This window comes from Montipora capricornis, chromosome 1 (assembly GCF_036669925.1).
Source record: "Montipora capricornis isolate CH-2021 chromosome 1, ASM3666992v2, whole genome shotgun sequence".
Taxonomy (NCBI): Eukaryota; Metazoa; Cnidaria; class Anthozoa; order Scleractinia; family Acroporidae; genus Montipora; species Montipora capricornis.
The window spans coordinates 37,708,167-37,729,571 of record NC_090883.1 but is presented as its reverse complement, the minus strand read 5'-3'; the positions used below and the strand labels follow the sequence as shown (position 1 = coordinate 37,729,571).

Genomic DNA, 21,405 nt, shown 5'->3' with positions numbered 1-21,405 from the left:
CTGAATGAGTCTTCAACTATAAACTGCTCAGCGGTTGACTGCAGCGGGAAAATCAAGAGGAAATTGTTTTTACTGATTGTCACTCTTTTGAATGCGAAACCCATCGAAAGTTTTCACACCTTTAGCTACAACACTTATAAGGAATGTACACAATGTAAGGTAAGTACACCTAAGTGACTTCTTATTAAAACCATTTGTACAAAACCAAGAAAAAACGCAGCGGATCTGTAATGTTTAGGCTTCCCCTTTAACCAAACAACGGACCGCGTGTTGAGACAAGGATCTTTCATTGTTTACGAGCTAGAATCGTTTAAAAATTACTGAACGACCGTCACAGGAATCTTACACCTTCGAGCTCTTTATTCTCTGGCGCTGTTTTATTTGAAATAATTTTTTTTCGTCGAATTTCTGCCACACTACAAACCTAACTTTCATGTCGAAAGAGGAACCCGGTTGTTTCCGGCAAACGAAAATAAGCACACAAAGCGAAAAGCTAATGTTTGGTTATTCGAATGTACTCCTGGAGACCAAGAGCAAAAAAATTATAACTTTACAGGTGCAAACCTAAGGATTATCGCGCTACCTGTATTCTCTTTAATTTGTTGATGGTATTTCATTTCTTCAATACACCATTTATTGATTGTACGTGAATGCGACTATTGCAAAACTGTTTCTAGTTAAAGCCCTGCGGCAATTTCAAAACGTCAATTTATAATACCATCATGTATTTTATTATTTTTTATTTTTAAAGAGTGTTAACTTAAGCAGAGTATTTCTCTTGGAGTTTTCTTTCGGGGTTCGAAAGAGGAATTGCGCTTAAAAAAGTTGGGAAATGTTGTGCGATTTCAAATAACAACTACTAGTAACAGGTAATAATTATCGATATTCAAATTTTGTGATTTTTGTCAAGTTCACAACTCATTTGAAACAAAATAATAATTGAAATATATGATTCATTATTTATTCTCGAATCCCTGGACGGCCTAATTTGTTTTTTTATAAGGTTAATATGAGATGTAATTTCTGTAAAAAAAATTTGCAGCGAAAAATCTTTTCGTGTCGGCAGCAATATGTCACACCGGATGCGACGACGCAAACGTAATAGGTTCCGTGCGAGTTTTCGTCTCGGATCAGTGAAGATCGCCGTGATGCTAAAGATTGTTCTCTAAAACCAGCCCTATTGCGTTAATTTAACGAATTAATGTCCTGCGTGTTTAAAGAAGCACGTGTAGATAGCCGACAACATCATTCTGCGCAGGTGAAATGACGCGATGTGTCCGGTAACTTTGACCTTTCGTGTCCACTTGTTACGTAGTTACTAAATCTGAGAGGACGTTTCCTGTTTTCGCCCACTCGCGTTTTTTCTTGACTTTTTGGAATGGAGTGGACTGAGATGCTTGACACAAGAACGGCCACCGTAGCGAAAAAACTTGCAGCAATGACTTGGCTTTTAGAGGAAGGTCCCATGTGTTCCTAAAAGCTATGACCATTAGTTTTTCTGTGCCTTATCTGAGAAAAAAATTGTCGTACGTGATTTAACGAGATTCTGCGAACTCCTTGATGTTCACGTGTTGAAGAAATTAAAAATCGTCTTCTTGTCCATTCCAACAGTTTAATACGTCAGCGTCATACAAGACAAAGCTTGGCAACCAAAGCTGTTATTGAAATCAACAATGAACATGAATTCCAATTTGCGATATTCAATTATAATTTTTGTAATTCGAACTCTTGATCATGGTGTGTAGTTGCTGTACGAATTCAATTTTATTTAATTCCACAGTTGTGGTCGCTGTCTTGGCAACACCTCTTTTTGGAGGCATCTCTATTTTGGCTTAAACGTCACGAATAGGATTATTTAATTCACAGTTGGTTTATACTTTAGCGTGGGTAAATCGAGTTGCAATTCTTTCTTGCGCGTGCACGAGAGAAAAAAACGAGGCAGAGTAGAGAGCAACTCTAACTTCTTGAGTGCTCTCTAATCAACCCGCAGGTTTTATGACTCGATATACGCACAGCTGGATGTTTACTTACGTCATATACAGACACAGCAATACTTTGAAGCATACACTTCTTGATAGCTTAATTCGATGCTATGAATCAGTTTTGCTTTCTTTGTATCATTGCGCATTATCAACTTCGCCGGCATAAGAAGACAAGAGGTATCATTCCCCACAAATCGGTTCCTCTCAGTGGTTTGCGGTTTGTCTAAATTTGCGGCTACAATTTTAGAGACTTTCAGATACGAATCGTTGTCTTGTCAACATCATATTGTGTTTTGAGTTATTGCTTCAAAATTCGCGAAATTTAGTGCTTGAAACACTGACTTCGAACACGTTTCATCATCGCTAATTCGAAAAAGGAAGGGCAATCTGAAATATTGTACAGACGATTTACGACGAGATACAACGGGATAATTTGACAATGCCGGCCGAACGTTTTTCAGTTGGAACCATCTAGGCAAGAATTTATATATAAATTCTTTTGATATCAAGAGTAGAGTCTCCATTAAAAAAAAAAAAAGAGTCTCCATTATCTTCACTGGTGCAATCTTCCAAAAAATTGACATTTTGAAAGCCAAATAATACAAGAGGCTTATTTTGTGAAGCAGCTTCCTTTTGATTCATGAACTACTTTCCTGAAAGGGAAGAAGGGTCGCGAGTTCTTTTCACCGGAAGAACGGCTTTACGAGTTCCTGTCTTTGAAATGCGGCAGTGAACTTTCTTTTGTGAAAAGCCCCACTTATCCATTGCTTGACGGGAAAAAAGAAACAATGTCCGCCGGCTCAGCTTCGGTTTAAAAATGAGGGGATGCACGTTTTTTAGTGATTAGCAGCCTGGTAAGCTCTTTCTCTTCTCATTCTACACAAAACCCTATATTCACGATTTTCATTTAGACGCCAATATAATCAAACAATTCACTGTTGGTTTATGCTTCAGCTAACGTGAATCGAGTTATTAATGCAAGCTAGGCTTTCAAGATCACGAGAGAAACGTACCAGGCGCATCTCATCCGAGAGCAACTGCAGCATTTCGAGTACTCGTGCATTAGAACTCGATATACGCACTGCTGATATGTGTTACCTTACGTCATCTGTAGACGGAGCAAGGCTATGAAGCACGCTCGTTTGATGGTGATTTGTTTGAATTTGCGGCTACAGCTAAAGAGGTTTGTCTCCGCATGGCACCAGGGAGGGAATATTATCAATGATAGAGCTTAATCTAATCAGTAAGTTTGAATATCGTCGGAAGTTGTTTTCACTTTCCAATGTTTTCATTCTTCAAGGAAAAAACAAGGAAAATGAAAGTTCCGCATTACGTTTACTTCGTAGTCAAAGAACTCTTTTGCTTACAGGTTTTTTTCGTCTTATTTTGTTCAAGGCCATGTTTTGTCTTTTAATCCGCAAAGTTGGCAACCATCTATAACGCGAATTTCGGAAGTGCTAGTGCAGAAAAAAAGGAGTAACAATATCTAGTAAATTGGCTTAGGATACTCAGGCACTTATTTTATTTAAAGGTGGGTTTCAAGACTGAGTTTTCTTTTCACTGCCACTTCCGTCAATTCGCTGTGAATTACCGATAACTGGATTATGCTTACGCCTAAGGAAAAGCCGAGCAAACGTTTGGATAGCTTAGCCGTTACTTCTCGTCGAGGGCAAATTTACGAGAGAGCGATTCGTCTCAAAACGTATTTTTTTTAGAGACTTGAAAGTCCGGAGCGCTTAACGGAAGAAAAAGCAAATACCGAAATTCAAGTTTCGTGCTTCGAAACCGTTTCAGGGGCACCCAACGAGAATATAGTTCAAAACCACTTAAACATAGCATTGTTAAACGTATTTTGGTGTTTAAACGGTAGATATAGGCATATTTTTACCCCCTAAATTGTTTTTATCTGTTCGGATTTCCTAGCTGAACGCGTAGTGATCCGAAAATTATAGGGATCAAAACATAACTTTTCGAAAATTTCAGCCAGAAAAAGGGCTCCCGAAAATTCTAGGTGACCTTTTTAGGGTAAAAATCCGTTAAAAATGGGCAATTATTTCATTTTTTAGATGTTCGAAAATCCTAGGAAGCAGGCAAGCAAGAAAATTCTAGATCTCAAATCGACTTCCGAACAGATATTTTCCGAAAATTGACGTTGGGTGCCCCTGCCGTTTGACCGTCCATTTGAAGATGTGGAAGAAATTCTAGCAATCGAAATACGACCGAAAAGTGGGTACTCGGGGGGTACTCGGAAGAAATCGGAGATTTCCTTTGCAGGAGTCGAACGTACGACCTTCCGATTAACGTGAGTTTCAATGCTGTCAGGCCACTGAGCTATGGGAGCTGCGTCATTAAACTATTGTAGGTTCATCCAGGATGATTACAGTTTTCCTATTCCAGCTTCACTACAAATCAGACGAATATACCATCCCTTAGGGTTATCAATTTTTTTTTCCTCGCACTAGTGGCAGCCATCAACAACTTGCGATCGAGATCTCAACAACAAATAAAGGGGGACTGTGAGCGGTATTCAAGTCAGTGTCACTCAGATGCAGAAATCATTGTCACTAGATCCTTTGGAAGTAAGACGAAAAAGACATTGTTTACAGACATACAACATTGCATTGCTTATTCCTAAATATTTTTAACATTGAATACGATCTACTAGAGGTTTTTCAGTTAATTTATTTATTCAACCTAGGGCTCGGTGTGATTTTTATTTGCATCTCTTTAGCTTAAGAACAACGAGAGCCTGAAATTGTTTACCAGTAGTAGTTAGATCACTAGGTTATCCTGCTTTCTGTGAAAATTTAAAGCGTCTTGAATTAATATCTTGACCAAACTCAAACTTAGTTTTATCATTTTAAAGGTTTTTAAATCCATTTTACTTTTTTGTTTATATTAGTTTTAGTATGTTAATTATATATGTATTTATATCTGATATTTAATTTAATTTATGTATTTGTGTATATTAGTATTTTAACTATTTATACTGAATGATGTATTTTTTAATCTGATTTTTAATTTAATTTGTGTCTCTTCTGGATACGAAAGTGTTGAAGAGTAATAAAAGAGAAGTAGAAGTATAAGACAACAAATGATGTACTGCGCAAAAATGTGACACCGACGAATACGAAATACCAAAAAACCCCTGCGCGGAAAAAAAACTGGAAACGTATCCCCCGAACCAATAAGGCAGTTCCGGGCCTTAAAGAGTATCTCGCTTGTAGTCACAAAAATCAGTATACAATGTATGAAAAAATAAAAATAAAAATCTATTTTCTCTCATTACAAAATGGATGCCATTTGGTAATATTCGTATAGTAGAATATAATAAAGAGCGTAAGTTTAAAAAGTCATGTGTAGGCGGTCATCAAACTATTAAAGTATAATCAATCCGACAGGGCCCAACTTTAGTGGCAAACCTTAGCACGTGGCTAATTACCCTGAGCGACCATATTGACAATAAATTTTACGGATCAATCACGTGGTCAATCCATGGCATCCCTAGTAAATACTTTTTTGTAACATTGTCTTGTTACAGTTCACCAGTCCATGTCCAAGCATCATGCCGAAACGAAAGTATGGATTATTAAAATCTTCCCGTAAATCGAGTCGCTTGTCTATTGCGTCAGAGGAGGAACCTGTCTGCATATGGGTACAATGTGAGAGTGAACACTGTCACAAATGGCGCCAAATATCTGCGGAAGAAGCCAAAGGATTGGAGGACAGCTCATGGTACTGCTGGCTGAACCGAGACACTCGATATAACACGTGCTCTGCTGTGGAGCAAAAAGCTAAGAAACCAAAACATATGAAATTTATTTACAGTCTTCTGCCCGAGGGAGAAGTCGTCATGGCTAAGATGTCTGGATATCCACCGTAAGTTGTGTCGTGATATTTTGTCTTATTTTACTTGGTTTTAATTCGGCTTGACTTGTCAGTAATGCTCTGATGAAGTTTAATTGTAAACGGTTTGAAGCTACAGGAATGACACACCATGATGGCATTTGATTCTCCGGGTGACTGACTTTAGTCGCTGACGGAACTTTCGGCAATTTGATCGAAAGTTGGCCTGGGAGTCAGGTGATAATTGAATTTTTACTATTTCGTTTGAGTGTCTTGTCGATAGATGGTCACCAATTGGTTTGTATTAGTTTGCGAGAGGATATGATATGTACAGCTAAGGATTTAGAGCAAGGGCAAAGCTAGCGACAGCTTTTGAAGGAGCAGTACTGAGTTGCGAGCCAATCGTAATTGCTACTTCGATATAGAAATGTACATTTATACTGTTCCAAGTGAACAGTTCGTATGGTTAAAGAGCCATTTCAGGTGTAAACTTTAAAAAAAAAACCGGTAGACAGAGGATCACTATCAACCACCCAGGGAGGATGGGTGTAATCCTATTATTGATTCATTTTCCGATTATAGGATGAGTTTTGCCTTGGGGGAAGAATTGCCATGTAGGCTGACCTCTTGAAACAAATAACATGTAGCTCATTCGAAAGTTCTGGCCAAACAAGGTTGTTGAAAAAAATTCTTATTGCTTCCGCTCCGGAACAGAAAGGGAGCTTAAGCGCGCGACGTGTTTTAAGACGTGTACGGCAACCGCAAGTGAGCTGTTTTCCCATTTATCACATAATGGGCAAAATTACTGAATGCTGATTGGCTGAAAGGGAGGACCTTTTTTTCCTAAATCGCGCGATGTCACTTTTGGTAATCAAGAAGGGGGCATGATTACTTGATACTGATTTGTTAACAGTTATCTATCCAGAGCAAGCGAAGTTACAAGAGAATCCTCTTCCAGCTTAAACTACTTTTTTGTCCACTTGTAATGTTTATTTCCGGTTGCCGTAAGTCCTTATTGGTCATGTAATGGTTTCAAGACACTTTTAGCCCGGTAGACGGTCGAAATTTAAGAGAATTTGGTTTTATTAAACGAGTTGCTAAAGGTAAATTAACCACCGTTAGAGAGATTTGTGAGCTGATGCTTCGAACGTGTTTCACACCCCACCCGCGAATTAGGTCAAAAAACAAAGGCAGTTCCGGTTCGGTGACCCTATGACGTCAGCTTAATTTCTTGTAATTGGTCATCGGGCTCCTCTGGGAGTCTCATTCGCGGGAAATTCAATCTAAAAAGAAATCGGTCTGTGAAAACGCCGTTACGCGAACGCAGGAGAGTTGTAGGCTCCGGGTCATGGGTTCCTGTTCTTGTTTACATGAGAACTTTCATCCCTTGTAAATCAAAAAGGGCCATTTCCGAGTTCATGTCTGCCTCCTCTTCAAAGCGAGTCTGAGTGCGAAGTTTTTGTTATGGTTATTAGTTCTACTTTACATATGAATGAAAACTAATTTTCATAAGAAAAACTTCGCGCTTAGACTCGCTTTGAAGAGGAGGCAGACAAACTTGGAAATGGCCTACTGGCCGCTATACCGGTACTTTTGGTCAAACATGGCGCCGATTTCTCAGAGACAGAAGATCAGGTTATTGACAGACATGAATGTCGTGCTGAAAGACGCATAAAAGAAATGTTTACTTACCATTTTTGGTCTGAACTCCTGGCGGTAAACTGACGAGAAGATGGAATATGCGTAGAATATTAAATCGCCGCTGGTCAATTGTATTAAGGCTCAGAAAAACGTGGTCTCGGCCGGGGATGAAAAAGTGTATCGTGTTTACGTGGATTTTACACCCCGGTATGAAATTTCATCCCGGTACTCAGGACAGGGATGAACACATTTTATTCAAGGAGCATGTAAACAGTTAGCGCCAAGTGACCAGACACCTAGACGAAACTCAACCCGGGCCGAGTTTCGTCCCGGGATAAAATCCCTCATGTAAAAGTGTGCCTAACCCCGTTACCCGTTGAACTGAATTTAATTTTCATGACCTCTGATTTTGCTCCGCAGTTTATGGTTCACTGATCACAAGCGTGTCTATCAATCCATCGTGAAATTCATTTTTGTTTCTATCCTCGGCTAAGTTGTTCTTTTAAGGGGGTAGTTTCTAAAGAAACTGTGGTGCTGCGTCGGTAGGGAAGTAGTATACAAAAATATGGTTTAGCCCTTCGCTCGAAACGTCAGCTTTTAGAATCTCTGTACGGTGGTCAATTTACATTATCAACTCCGTTGATAAACTACAATTTAGTTGTTCTTTGACTTATTCATTTTTTCTGTAACAAGGTGGCCAGGCCTGCTGACGCGCGATCCAACTTGCGGGGAGTACTACGATGCACCGCTGGACAAGGAAAATGAAATCACGCATTATCACGTGGAGTTTTTTGGCCGGCCTCGTTCTCGTGCATGGCTAGTGCCACGCCTTGTGCACCCTTTCCAATCCATGGATGAAATTGAAAGAGAAGCTCCGAAGTTCAAAAAGATTCAAGGACGGCAGTTGATTGAACTGAAAAAATCTTACGATTTTGCTCTCAAGGAAGCGCATAGTTCGTTAAAGAAGACGACTGACGAGAGATTGGCATCTTGCCATTTTAAATGCAAAAATGGTGAGTGGATGTTATAATCATTGTCGTGTTTCCTTCAGAGAGAAATATCAATGAAAGAAATGATCTGTTGGAGAAACGAGAAAGTTTCGCTGATGTAAGCCAGGAGGAGCATCCCCTTATACGGCGTAATTTTCATCCGCGAAATAAGAGCTGAAAAAACCGGAATGGTCTTTCAGTTTGTGTGACTATTTGTATTCTTCACTCACAGACGATTACACCCAAGGACGCAAGAGAACTCTCTTTTTCACGGTATGATCCACGCTTTCGGAAGGTAGTCACACAAGAAATATAACCAGCTTCAGTTAAAGTGCCTATCACCTCAACACACTTTTCCACTTTATTCATTCTCCGAAATTGTCCCAAGCATATCGTTTGATTGAAATTTCACTTTCTTATCGGCTTTGAAAGACGGAAAAAGTCATCAAACTTTGATCCATAACCGAGCAATGAAAGCACCGGGTTGACGTCACAGACTGCTTTGAATTGAAGTTCTTTGAAAACAGTGACGTCAGTGTCAAGTATGACCCGGCTTTTTCCGTCTTTCAAAGCCAATAAAAAGTAAAAATTCAATCAAAAAGTTCTAAAAACAAAACGTTGTATTTGAGAGAATTTCGGGGAATAAATAAAGTGAAAAAGTGTGTTAAGTGTAATCCGCATCTAAACTCGTACCCAGATCTCACTCTGTCACTGGAAATGTGAGATCTGGTAAAGTTCGACAGTACACCATTTTTCATTGGCTACTAAAAAAAGGTTGCGCCAACGCAATCTACGCTCCGATTGGCTTATTTCGCAGGGCACTTGATAGGCTAGTTTCGAATTGCACAGCAACAAAAGAACAGAGTCGAGGTTCGGGGGAATAATTTGCATTTTCCTTTGTTTTGAACAAAACAAAATGCTAATCATTCCCCTGAACCTCGACTACGTTCTTTTGTTGCTGCACAATTCGAAACTAGCCTATTAAGGGGTAGTTTCTAAAGAAACTGTGGTGCTGCGTCGGTGGGGAAGTAGTATACAAAAATTTGGTTTTATCAACGGAGTTGATAATGTAAATTGGCCACCGTACAGAGATTCTAAAAGCTGACGTTTCGAGCGTTAGCCCTTCGTCAGAGCGAATCGAGGGATTATGGGTTACGTGTAGTTTTTATAGTAGAGTAGGAGCTACGCTATTGGTGGTAACATGGCAACGTGAAAAATAGGAATATATTAGTTAAATGAAAAGCGTTCGTTAATACCGTGAGGATTAAGGGTGCCGATTTGAAAGATTAATTTTTGTTCCAGATTCTTGCGGCTTTCCGTGGTACCTAGATGTAGGGAAAGGCCGCAGATAGCCATGTGTTTTTTGGAGTGGTTAGGCAGATCTGCCTAAGAATCTGGAACAAAAATTCATCTTTCAAATCGGCACCCTTAATCCTCACGGTATTAACGAACGCTTTTCATTTAACTAATATATTCCTATTTTTCACGTTGCCATGTTACCACCAATAGCGTAGCTCCTACTCTACTATAAAAACTACACGTAACCCATAATCCCTCGATTCGCTCTGACGAAGGGCTAACGCTCGAAACGTCAGCTTTTAGAATCTCTGTACGGTGGCCAATTTACATTATCAACTCTGTTGATAAAACCAAATTTTTGTAGCCTATTAAGGTTTGGTTTTCGCAAGCTCATGTGCTGTTTTGAATAAATGTCAGTTGTGCGGAGGAAAGTTTTGTTTTTTTCCGCCGCCGGAAAAGCTTTACAGTTGAGAAAAAGCCCCACGTACCCTGCCACTCGAATAAAGTTCTGCGTAGCTTACTACGCGGTACGCAGAAACTAATAAATTCAAGTTGAAGTATGTGATCAATTGTGAATTTTACGGTTAGATTAACAACATTTTTCACGAGATCGTGTCAAGAAAATAGCACTCGTTGCAGTGATTAGGTCTAAGCACTCTTTAACATTTTCGCTTTCAATTTACTGTTCGGCTAACTACACTTTGCACGAGATTGTGTGAAGAAAATAGCACTCGTTTATTGATTAAGCTTGAGTGCTCGTTTCAGTGATTCTGAGTTACTCCGACAATTAAACAATCTCGACCGTTCAAAAACAATCGCCTGTAGCGCTTCTTTCTGTTTCGGCTTAAGTTTAAGGTTACCTTGTCCTCTACCCAAAAGAATCTCTTCAAGAATACTCTCGAAATCCATGTTTATTCCGCAAACTCACCCAAAATCACAACAGAGAGTACGAACATGCGCAGTGATAGAAAAGCCCGTATTTCGGGCCTCGCTGGCACTGAGCATGCTCGAAATCGAAGTTTACCAGATCTTCCTTCCGTATGACCGTGGAAGATCTGGGTACGAGATTAATCCGCATCAGCATATGTATATATGTAATATACCTCTTCGTCTGTACGCTCGGTCACTTGGGCAGACACGATCCAATTTGATAACAAACGTATACATCACTGGCTTGAAAGGTTTTTTTCTGACAACAAAGATTCTTTTTTTTTTTCCCTTTCTAACAGAGGAGGGCAGATCCGCGAATTCTGTAGCTTGTAATGAAGAAGTTCAGGCTAAAGAACTTCAAGATTCGAAAATTCCTGAGAGAAGGTTATCCACCACCAGTCCGTTGAACTCACCGACAATTCCACTGATGACAAACAAGCAATGGCTTAACTACAGTGGCAATGTCACCTCTGTGACTGATTGGAGGGTTTGTGTTTGAGATAAATTCAAAGCAAGTCTTTTCTTGCAATGCACTGGGCAACTTCGTTCCCAGGGTCTCTCTGCTCTGCCTCCTTTGTCGTTGAGGTCTTTTTCTCAACGTCAATGGAGGCAGAGAAGAGAGACCCTGGGAACGAGGATATGCACCGGGCAATTTTCTTGCAACGTGCCTGGCAATTTTATGTCTTGTGATCATCCAGAGTGGAACAAGTTGCAAGAAATGTTGCCCAACATAACTCCTCTCGATTAACTTGATTCGCAATGTGAGAACAAGTTGCGAGTTAAATGCCAATGTCGCATAGCGTTTGAGGGACGGATCATTAGAAATAACCGGAGGGGAGTGACAACTCCCCCCCCCCCCCCCCAAAAAGGAACGTTGCCTCAAGAAATCTTGCAAGCGTGCGGTTGCGCCTAAAAAAATCCCATAGACAATTTTGCCTTGAAAAATCTCCTACACGGATTATGTTTACTTCCCCGCCCCCTCCGGTTGTTTCTAAAGGTTCATTCCTTGGTGTAAAATTTCTCCCGTGAAAATTTTGACAGTTATGTAATTTTATTATGTAGAAATCACCTGATTAGATGCACGCACAATTTTGACATCCAACACGAAAAGTCTAAACCTATATAGGGCGATTTTCAATTGAGTGTCGAAAGTAATTAGCGAATTGCTTTGGTTTGCATTACTTTACTCAGTGAAATGGCTGACGCGTGCACGTTTTCCCGCGCTTTGTGTCGGCTGCGTGTAATTACTTCGAGTTTTCATTGGTTTACTGGATTGTCTGCGTCCTTTTTGATTGGCCGAAGTAATTACTTTGGTTTTGGTTTTGCGACACTCGATTGAAACTCGCTCTATCCAACAATAATAATTCCGCGAGCATCTAATGGGGGGCATTTCTGGACATCCCTGAAATTTTCGTTCTTTCCTTAATCATCCGTATAACGTTTGACCTTTGAATTGACTTTGAAATTAAACTCTCAGACAACATCGGCCTCCAAAAGCCTCATCTCGTGACTTGTCACTTGAAGTAAAACATGTATTAGGTTAACCAATCGCAACAAACAGGAAATAAAGCTAGGAATCGTGGTCAAATGCATGTAGCCGCCTCTTACGGAAGGAAAATGGATACTCCTGTCCCTCGAAACCGCGCTCGTTATTTTTTAAACAGAAAGAAAGAATTTCCTCAGTGTGCTTTCTCGACGAGAGCAAAGAAAAGTCTTACAAGCATATTGTACAAACCGTAAAGGAAAGAATTGACCGGACTCGCTGGAGCGATTTTCATTTGAGTGTAGACAATTCTATATTCCGTTTAAATTAATTGGTATTCTAACGCTTTGTGGAGGTGTTAAAAATCTCTCGTCATAACCCGACTTAAGATGAACACAGTTTTTAAGCACTTGTACTTTCATATCTGCCATATTTATGCAGTTTTTGCCTGGAGGCTCAAACTCGGTCACTGATAAGTGCTACCAACGAAGGTTTCTATTTTTGACTGTTAATGTGCTCTGCAGGCTGTTACCATGGTAACGCATCCAGATGAAAACAAGGCTTAAGGGATACTTATTCCTCATTTATGCAAAATTCACTCATTAGTTTTTTTGTAGCATATCATCATCAGCTTACGTAAAATAATAGAACTAAAGAAGGTAACACCTTTTATCATAGAATTTCGACAGGAGGATTTGCCAGAATTCGCTGATAGAAGATTTTTAGTTTTTCAAAATTTTTTAATACACGACTCATTTGTCGTTGGAACTATTTTAATTCCAAAATCTAATGACGGGTTTGCGAGAAATTTAATAAAACAGCCAACAGCTGTTGGTCTCAATTTTTTGAACGAATACGCATGCGCAGCATTTTGCTGGGTTGCTCTGAAAGATTTTCTGGCGTTTACGGAATGGAAGCGAATTTACACTGCATTTCCAAGACCATCGCGAGAAGGAGAAAAAAAAAACCTTTCCGCCATATTTGTTTTGGTTTTCAAAATCCGCGCCGGCGTTTAATTAAAAGGAAATAATTAAAAATAGAACAATGGTCATTTTTTGGCTAATTTCACTGTGTAGAAAAAGAGTTAAGCATGCAACGTTTTTGAGCCACGGACGGCAACCGGAAGTAAGCTGTTTTTCATTTTAACTTGTCTGTTCACTACCACCTTTATATTACTAAATATCTTTCCTCCAATAGAGATGATTAGTTTAAAAATCTGGGAAACAATACTGTCCTGGCATGCGAAACGTTCACCACGGAAACACTGTGTTTAGCCAACTTAGGCCCGAGCGTTTTCTTAGGCCGCGTAAAATGCCGACTGGGTGTATTTTCTTAGCGTCATGATTGTTTATAACGTATACGATAACTGCCTGATAGTTGTCCCGCACAAGCAACAACTGGTTTACTTTGGCTATTTTAAAGTACTTTAATAATCATCCCCTTATTGTCTGGTGTCCTTTTCAGGAGAAAGAATTCTTAGAAAGACTGGAGGCGTTTTCACTGGAGCGGGGCTTAACTGTGCCGAAAGAGCCAGTGTGGCGTGGTAAACGCATTTGTTTCAGGAGATTCTACAACTTAGTCGTGCAGCATGGAGGTTTTGAAAACGTATGCTAATGTTTATTTTATTATTGCTAACTTTCGTCCTTTTAACTTTGTTATTGCCTTTTCTGTCCGACTAGTTGGGTGTCTGTCCGACTAATTCGGCTTCGCCTCATGGGCTATTGACCCGTAGCCCTTGCGGGCTACGGGTCTAACTGTTAGTTATTCCACAAATTGTGACAAAGTCCAAATATGGTCATCGCGCGCTCAATACAAATGTATTTGTCATGCGTACTCAACAGATATCCTGCGATATACGTAATTTTGTGTGTCGCGGAGAAAAATGGTAGGTTTTCCAGCTTTTTTTTTCCAATAGACGTAGAAAATTGTGCTTTGTCATCAATGTGTTGAATGATAAAACAATCTTGCGGAATATCGCCTGATTTTAGCCGACGAGGCCGTCATCCCTACCACACTGTTGTTCGAAAGCTACTTTCGCGAAACGACGGATTTAACCGAAACTGGCATTAGGGTTTTACTTTTTCCCGATGAAAATGTTAAGGCTGAAGGAAAGTGGTTTACGTTAAAACCTGAGGGGCGCGGATCTTTGATCGGTACGTAAACTGCAATTGCAGTTTCCGCTAATCCAGGATTAGCTTAGTAAACCTTTGGCTCTGGTTTCCATTCATCCAGCTTAGTTTTTCAACGTTCTCTTTTCTTTAACATCTTCTTAAAAGTATTGACTCTGATGAAGGGCAAACGCTCGAAACGTTTTTCTTACTTTGGTTAATTTAGGTCGTGTTCTATTGGGATCAACCGTTTTTAGTTGGGTGAGTTGGTTAGGTTTTTTCGTGTTCTATTGGGAAAAAATCGTTTTCGGTTGGTTTGGTTGATCAACTTTTTCAACCGGCATCAAGCTAGGTTGAAACGGTTGAAAAAGCATTGGCAGCAACCGCTGTCGTTTACACGGGCCATTTACAGTCGGCCACGGGCTCCTGCCGTGTTGCTTTCAGGCCTCAACTTGTCAACGCTGAGAAGTCTGGTAATAACTATTCCCAGCAGTTACCGCTTTTCAACCGAAAACGGTTGGAAAAGTGTTCTATTGGGAAACCTCAACCGCCTCAACCGAAACCGGTTGCGGTTGAAACGGTTGATCCCAATAGAACAAGACCTTAGTTACCTTTTTAGCAGTTTTGAAATAACTGTCGAAAGTAATTACGCGATTGCAAGTGCTACGCTTAGTGATTGGTTTAAAAATCTCGCGACAGTTTATCAACCAATGAGAGAGAAAACCAAAACCAATCACGACTTGCACGCGCGATTTTTCCCGCGCTTTGAGCAAGTTGCACGGAATTGGTTCGCATTTGGATTGGTTCATTGCGCTGTTTGCATCTGCTGTGATTGGTCGAAGTAATTGCTTTGGTAGTTGCCGTTTTACGACACTCAATTGAAAACCCCTGTATCAACTCCTTTGGTGAAACCAAATTTCAGATTTGGTGTTTCATTTGCCACCGGCGCAGCACCACAGTTTTCTTTTAAAACGTTCGCCCTCATTCCTCTTTCCTTTTTAACCAGTTTATTCCCAAGATGGAAACGTTCATTCTCCTAACTGGTACCACAGATTTCTTTATTGGATAGTCGTAAGAATTTTGTTATATCAAGATCTTCATTCTCAATACCTTTCCGACTGAAATTTCATTGAAACTGTGAGGAGAATTTACATACTGATCACTCCTGGAGTCAAAGGGTTAATGTGCTGCATCACAAGCCTCTGGTCTTCAAACCGCCGTGCATGAATATTCGCAAACATGCGACAACAAGTTGCAAAATTGTTGAGACGCTCCCGTTAAAAAAACACCTTTTCTAGCTTCTAATACCCGCCTTATCTAGAATTTCAACCTTTTCGACTTCCCCCCCCCTCTCCCCCTTTCAATGTTGACTGTTTAAGTTTTCGGCATTTTTTTTGTCTTGCTAACAACATTGATAAGAGGGGGGGGGGGGGGGAAGGGGGGTTGCAGTGTGAGAGATAATAGGTAAATTAATAACGCCCTAAGAAGGTGAAGTGTCTCCACTAATTTTGCAACTTGTTGTATAGCGTGACTGTAACACCAGCTGCGCGTGTTTGCAGCATTTCGAGTTCGGATTTATCAGTTTAATTGACTCTGACGACATTTATGATCGGCTGATTCGATGAATGTCTTTTTTCCTCTCAACCTTCAGGTGTGCCAGAACAAACTGTGGAACAAAGTGTATAACGAGCTCCTGGACTCAGGCGTAGTGTACGGTGGGACGAGCAGCTCGGCCAGAGTGTTTTATCAAAGGTACCTGTAGTGTCTTCAATGGTGTCTTGCGCTCCCAGTATTTTGCATATTCAAATAAAATATCAACACACGGTTTAGTATTCAACTAAGGTCAAATAGATCCGGCGAAATCAGAACGAGTTACGGCTTGAAACGAAGAAAAATCCAAGTTGAAGATAAATTCAATATGGCGGGTCGGCTCAACTGACCAAAATCTAGCGCTTGACGGGGCTCCAAGAGCTAGGAAATGATTTAACGTGCATACCAAGTTGATTAACTTATCGTTGATGTTGATCAGAGTCTTGATGAATCGATGAAACAAGTAGGTTAGTACACCAAAGGGATTAACATCTGAAAGAAATTAATGGGAGGGAAACCTAAAACTGATTCAATCGGGTTTTTTTCGGGTTTACCTCGGTGTAAAAACCTCTGAAACTTTTTCTTTGTTTTGTTAGCTCGTGGTAGGGTTAGGTGATTGTTTGATGTTTTTTTGCTTTTTTGTTTTTCTTTGTGTTACGTCATCTGTGAGTTTCACAGGTTTTTACACCGAGGATGAGCCCGTTATTTGGTAATTCTTATACCAAATCCTAAGAGGAAAGAGATAATCTAAAATAAGTTGTCAGCAGAGGCGGCAGGCTGGGCGTTGGCAGTGAATGTGGGTTTGAGTCTCTCCGATTCTTTGCACCTTTCTTTCTAGGTATTTGATGCCATTTGAACTCCATCTCAGAAACTCCAAAAGAAGTGGTGAGCACTTGTAGGATTTTTCGGCGATGTTAATTTAGTTTTCAGTTTAAGGGTGTACTTCGTGTACCATTCTGGTATTTGTTTCAAAGAAGATTTCTCCATGTTTAGAGCGCGTTTAAGGGGAAACTACACTTAATGGCCATAACCAGCTAATAGGTTAGGGCACAGGGATTGCAAGAAGCGCTACTATGAATGAATCGACCAATAGAGTGGCATTAGATTGAGCAACCTCGTCCCCAGGGCCTTTTTTTCCGCCGGGGTTGTCGATTGAGTGGGGTGAGTAAACTTGGTACCCTTGGTGACTAGCTTAAAATCTCGCGCCATTTTTTCAACCAATGAGGAGCAAAACCAAAGCCGATAGCGACTTACACATGCTCATTTTCCCGTGCTTTGATTGGTTCGTCGCGCTGTTTGCGCTTCTTGTGATTGGTCAAAATGCTTTGAATTTACATTCACTAGGTGTACAGGTATACATATAGTTGTATGTGAGCTCCTTTCATCAAAGTATCACGCTTAAAAACTCGCATTTTTATTTTAGACTCTCAATTTGTTCCGGACAATCTTCCCAGCCCTTCTACCGAGCTCACAGGATGCAGGTTAAACCGAACTCGAAGGAAATCCTCGTTACTCTCCGAGGAAGGTATTCATATCTTTAGACATACACGGTTGTGATGCAAATGAATTTAAACTCATGCTAGAGAGAATTTATAACACACTCAGAAATGTAATATAATTTTTATAGGCGAACAAAAGGTACCAGAAACATGGACCGATCGGATTCCTACCAGTAGCGAAGATTCAGACGACATCTTTACCAGGCGGAACGAAGAACATAATTGTAAGTGCTAAAAGAGTTCAAAGGAGTTTTAATCAAAGGCCATGTTCCGTTGGGATCAATCGTCTTATTCTAGTTGAATCAATAGACCATTTTACAGTTGTGTGCTTAGTTACCAGGCCTTTGAATAAAAGCGAGGCTGCAGTTGTAAATCATGTTGTTGTAATGCTAACGAGTTTCTATTTACATAAGAAAAGCAGTGAGGTTTGTATCAAAACAAGGTCAACTCCAGCCTCGCTTTTATTCGAACGCCTGGTAACTAAGCACACAACTGTAAAATGCTATGTTGGGTATTTGATTCCTGCGGAAGAAACGCTTCTGGTTGATCTTCGTTTTCAACCGGCAGCAACCGAGGAAACGGTTTAAAAACGGTTGTAATTGTGCAAAAGTCGCGGGATTTTTTGGGAGAAAACGGTTGTAATTGTGCAAAAGTCGCGGGATTTTTTGGGAGATTTTTGCCTCGTTTGTAATTTATTTTGATATATATTTTATATATATATATATTCATTTCATATATCATTTCCTTCGTTAATTCATTCATCACGCGAACATTTGAACCCTCAAATAACCAGCTCCAACATCAGTGCTTCATAGCTCTGATGGTTAGAGCGTCGCACCGGCATCGTGAGTTCACGGGTTCAAACCCCGCAGAAGTCCTGAGTTTTTCAGGCTTCTCTATGCAATTGCTAAAATTGCGTTCTTAACTGCGAGGATCATAGCTTCACTTGATTTGTGATTTAAGTTGTTCTCGTCTTACTATTTTCAGCGGGGTCCCAACCAAGCGCAGAAGCAGACCAGGTACCAAGTTCGAACCCAGATTCTCCCCACCAGTCGTGCAATGAATGTTCGTTTGATAGCGATGGTGAGTAATCAGAGGCTGTTCTGCCAAAAGATTAAGAAGAAGTTTCCCTCTCCTTTTTTTCGTGCTTTTTATTTTACAACTTTACGTTATTAGGTATAATTATGTTTTATCTTAGAAAGTGACGATGAAAGCACGACTTCCGCCACATGTGACGTCGCAGAAAAGGAGCTTCAACAACTCGAGAGACTTTTGTTATCATTAGGACCCTCACTCTACCCTTCCAAAGGTTAGTATTTGGTTCTTGCCTGGTAGGTCAGGCGTTCTTTAGCTCATCATGATTATCATCATATCTTTACTTACTCTCGGATTTTAGAGTAGCTTGGTGTAGCTAATATCATTTACCCTTCACCGTGCATACGGCTAGAGCTCCTGAATTCAGAATTCAACGAGCGGGAAAAACTGTGCTGTCCAACGTCAGTTGCGTTGATTGTTCGCAATTAAAGGGCCAGGAAACCATTTAAAAGGTTTTGTGGTAACTTTTTTGTCAATAAACGTTGGCGCCAAAACTGGGTTACGGCGAGTGGCGATTCGAACGTTAGCTGTTGTGCTTAGGCAGTTATTTGTGCTTTTTTTAAGACGAATTGAGTGTGATATTTTCAAGTGTAAGACGACGTCAAAACTGCATTGATAATGTATTTATTTGTGCTAACTTCGCGAAAAAAGACTTTGGTGGCGTCCTTTCGACAGGGTAGATCGACAACAATGTCTATTGCGCACAAAAATGCACCGTTTCCGACGAAAGGAAAAATGATTGACAGGATAACACAGTTTTGACTGCCACGCTTACTGCGGGCTCAGGTTCTGAATGCAAGGACCAACCGTGATACACCACAGAGGACAAAGCATAGCACCGGGATCTCCATGCCCTACTCTTTGCAAATAGTGTGTGGGTTCGTTTGGTTTAGAAAGTGGCTTGCAAGCGAACCTTGAACTCAGAGAGTCTGGGTTCGAGCATAGGCTGCAAACAGAAATTTTTAATTTGGAGTGGGTTACCTGTGGTGCGCGGTCTTTCCGGGGCCACGGTTTGTGTGTAAATCTTTCTCCAACAAACGTGGAAAACTACAGGCGGCTATCAAACGCCTTTATGTTGGGTTGTTTATCCCGATACATCATACTTCATGGCAAGAAAGTCTTCTTCAATTCAATCTCATGTGTTTGCTTTCAGATAGCAACGGAACTGTTATAAACAGGTAAATGAACTGGGTTTCTTTTTTTTTTGCAAAATTAAAGAGCAACAACAGACGCTCCTTTCCTTTCCTCCTGGTTAAGGTTCATGATACCCACAAATTATCTGAAGTTGTTATGTTTGGCATTTTAGAGTACAGCAAGAGGCAAAATTGTCGCCTCAAACTCAAGACTTAAAATCTGTACCACAAGTAGATGTTCAAAAAACGCTGGATGAAATTGCCAGAATAGAAGGTAATTTGTTTGTTTGCTTTTTTATATGTGTGCGATGCTGTTAATAACTTAAGCGCCATGAAACAAATATAAAGAAGCTTGTACTTTTATCTTGTTGTCCTCTCACAAAAAAAAAAAACCAAGCGAGGTTCGGAAAATGTTTGCCAATATCTGCTTGCTGTACGCAGGAAACCATGCCGATATCCTTTGTCAATGGATAAAATATCGAATATAATTTAAAGGAAACCTCCACTAAAACAAGAATACAACTTCAAAATATTTAACATAATGTTTACAATCAAAATTGTTCAAACGTTTTCTAATGGAATCGTTTGTATCCGAAATAAATGAATTTCAAAAACGCTTGTTTTGGTTTTCAAATTTCCTGGGCGCCGCCATCTTGAATAAATTTAGGGCAACCATGACACGTCACAATTATTCAAGATGGCGGCGCCCGGGAAATTTGAAAACCAAAAGAAGCGTTTTTAACATTTATTTATTTCGGATACAAACGCTCCCATTGGAAAACTTTCGAACAATTTTGATTGTGAACATTATGTTAACTATTTTAAAGATATATTCCTGTTTTAGTGGAGGTTCCCTTTAAAACTAGATGATCATTGGATAAGGGCTGGTTTACACGTTCGACGCAAACATAAGGACAAGAAATCAACGTGTAAACCGGGGCGACGCAAGCCTAAGCGCAAGCACAAGATAAGGAAATTGTTCCTTTTCCTTGTGCTTTTGCGCATATGCTTGTGTCGATTCGTCACCTGTGTAAACCAGGACAAGCACAAGGATGAGCACAAGAAAACAGAGAAGCACGTTTTTTAATTTATAAGCTATAACTACTTTGTAAAATTTTTTAAACTAGATTTTGTTTAACGTTATTGCAAGTCATTTTTATTTCATACCTGAAATAGAACTCTCGATCGCCCAGCCTGCGCTCCCTCACCAGGTTTTGAAACTCGCTTTGCTCTTTCCGCCTACGAAAGATTTCCTTCACCCAAACCCTTTTTGGCTTCTCTTCTGTTGCTCCTTCCCTTCGCCTTCTTCTTCGCAATAGAGGAACAAGCAACAACATCTCCTCGGCGTCTGCCATTTTGGATTTATAATTTTGGCGCCAAAATATTTGTGCTCTGCGCTTGCGCATGTCACCTTGTGCTTATGCTTATCGGACGTGAAAACAACATTGTGCTTGCATTTATGCTTATAATTTCGTCGTAAGTGTAAACCAGCCTTAATGCAATGATTCTAGAGTTTTTATTGGCTTCGCCATCATGGTATATGACGGAGATATTATACCGTGATCTACAAATATCAGTAACTGTACGCATTAGTTTTCTTTTCTTTTTTTACAAAAAAAATAAGTAGGGAAGATTGTTAACAATAATTTTTGGGCATTTTGATAAAGCAACAATCGCGAGTGGACTCATTATAGGAGATTTTCACGTGACGTCATCGCCGCCATGTTGGTGGACGAAAACAAAAGATATCTCATTAGCGTCTTTTGTTCGTCCACCAGAAGTCGTACGTTTCTCTATTGTTATTCAAATG

General features: G+C 40.1%; 1 protein-coding gene across 7 annotated transcripts in view; it reads left to right on the top strand.

The window, feature by feature from the left end:
* Window positions 1–30: 30 nt before the first annotated feature.
* Window positions 31–21,405, top strand: part of LOC138041679 (uncharacterized) — a 22,614-nt gene continuing 1,239 nt past the window's right edge. The window contains exons 1-15 of one of the 7 annotated variants that reach the window (XM_068887435.1): window positions 2,712–2,836; window positions 2,937–3,165; window positions 4,445–4,561; window positions 5,524–5,861; window positions 8,163–8,482; window positions 10,987–11,174; window positions 13,635–13,775; window positions 15,930–16,030; window positions 16,707–16,753; window positions 17,292–17,393; window positions 17,496–17,591; window positions 18,355–18,450; window positions 18,566–18,676; window positions 19,616–19,640; window positions 19,769–19,869. In XM_068887435.1, the coding sequence (XP_068743536.1) occupies window positions 4,529–4,561; window positions 5,524–5,861; window positions 8,163–8,482; window positions 10,987–11,174; window positions 13,635–13,775; window positions 15,930–16,030; window positions 16,707–16,753; window positions 17,292–17,393; window positions 17,496–17,591; window positions 18,355–18,450; window positions 18,566–18,676; window positions 19,616–19,640; window positions 19,769–19,869 (1,699 nt within the window). In that variant the 5' untranslated portion in view covers window positions 2,712–2,836; window positions 2,937–3,165; window positions 4,445–4,528. Of the gene's footprint in view, window positions 160–2,711; window positions 2,837–2,936; window positions 3,226–3,361; window positions 3,514–4,444; window positions 4,562–5,523; window positions 5,862–8,162; window positions 8,483–10,986; window positions 11,175–13,634; window positions 13,776–15,929; window positions 16,031–16,706; window positions 16,754–17,291; window positions 17,394–17,495; window positions 17,592–18,354; window positions 18,451–18,565; window positions 18,677–19,615; window positions 19,641–19,768; window positions 19,870–21,405 lie in introns of those variants that run through there. The other 6 variants (XM_068887438.1, XM_068887429.1, XM_068887444.1 and 3 more) reach the window with 6 other exon arrangements.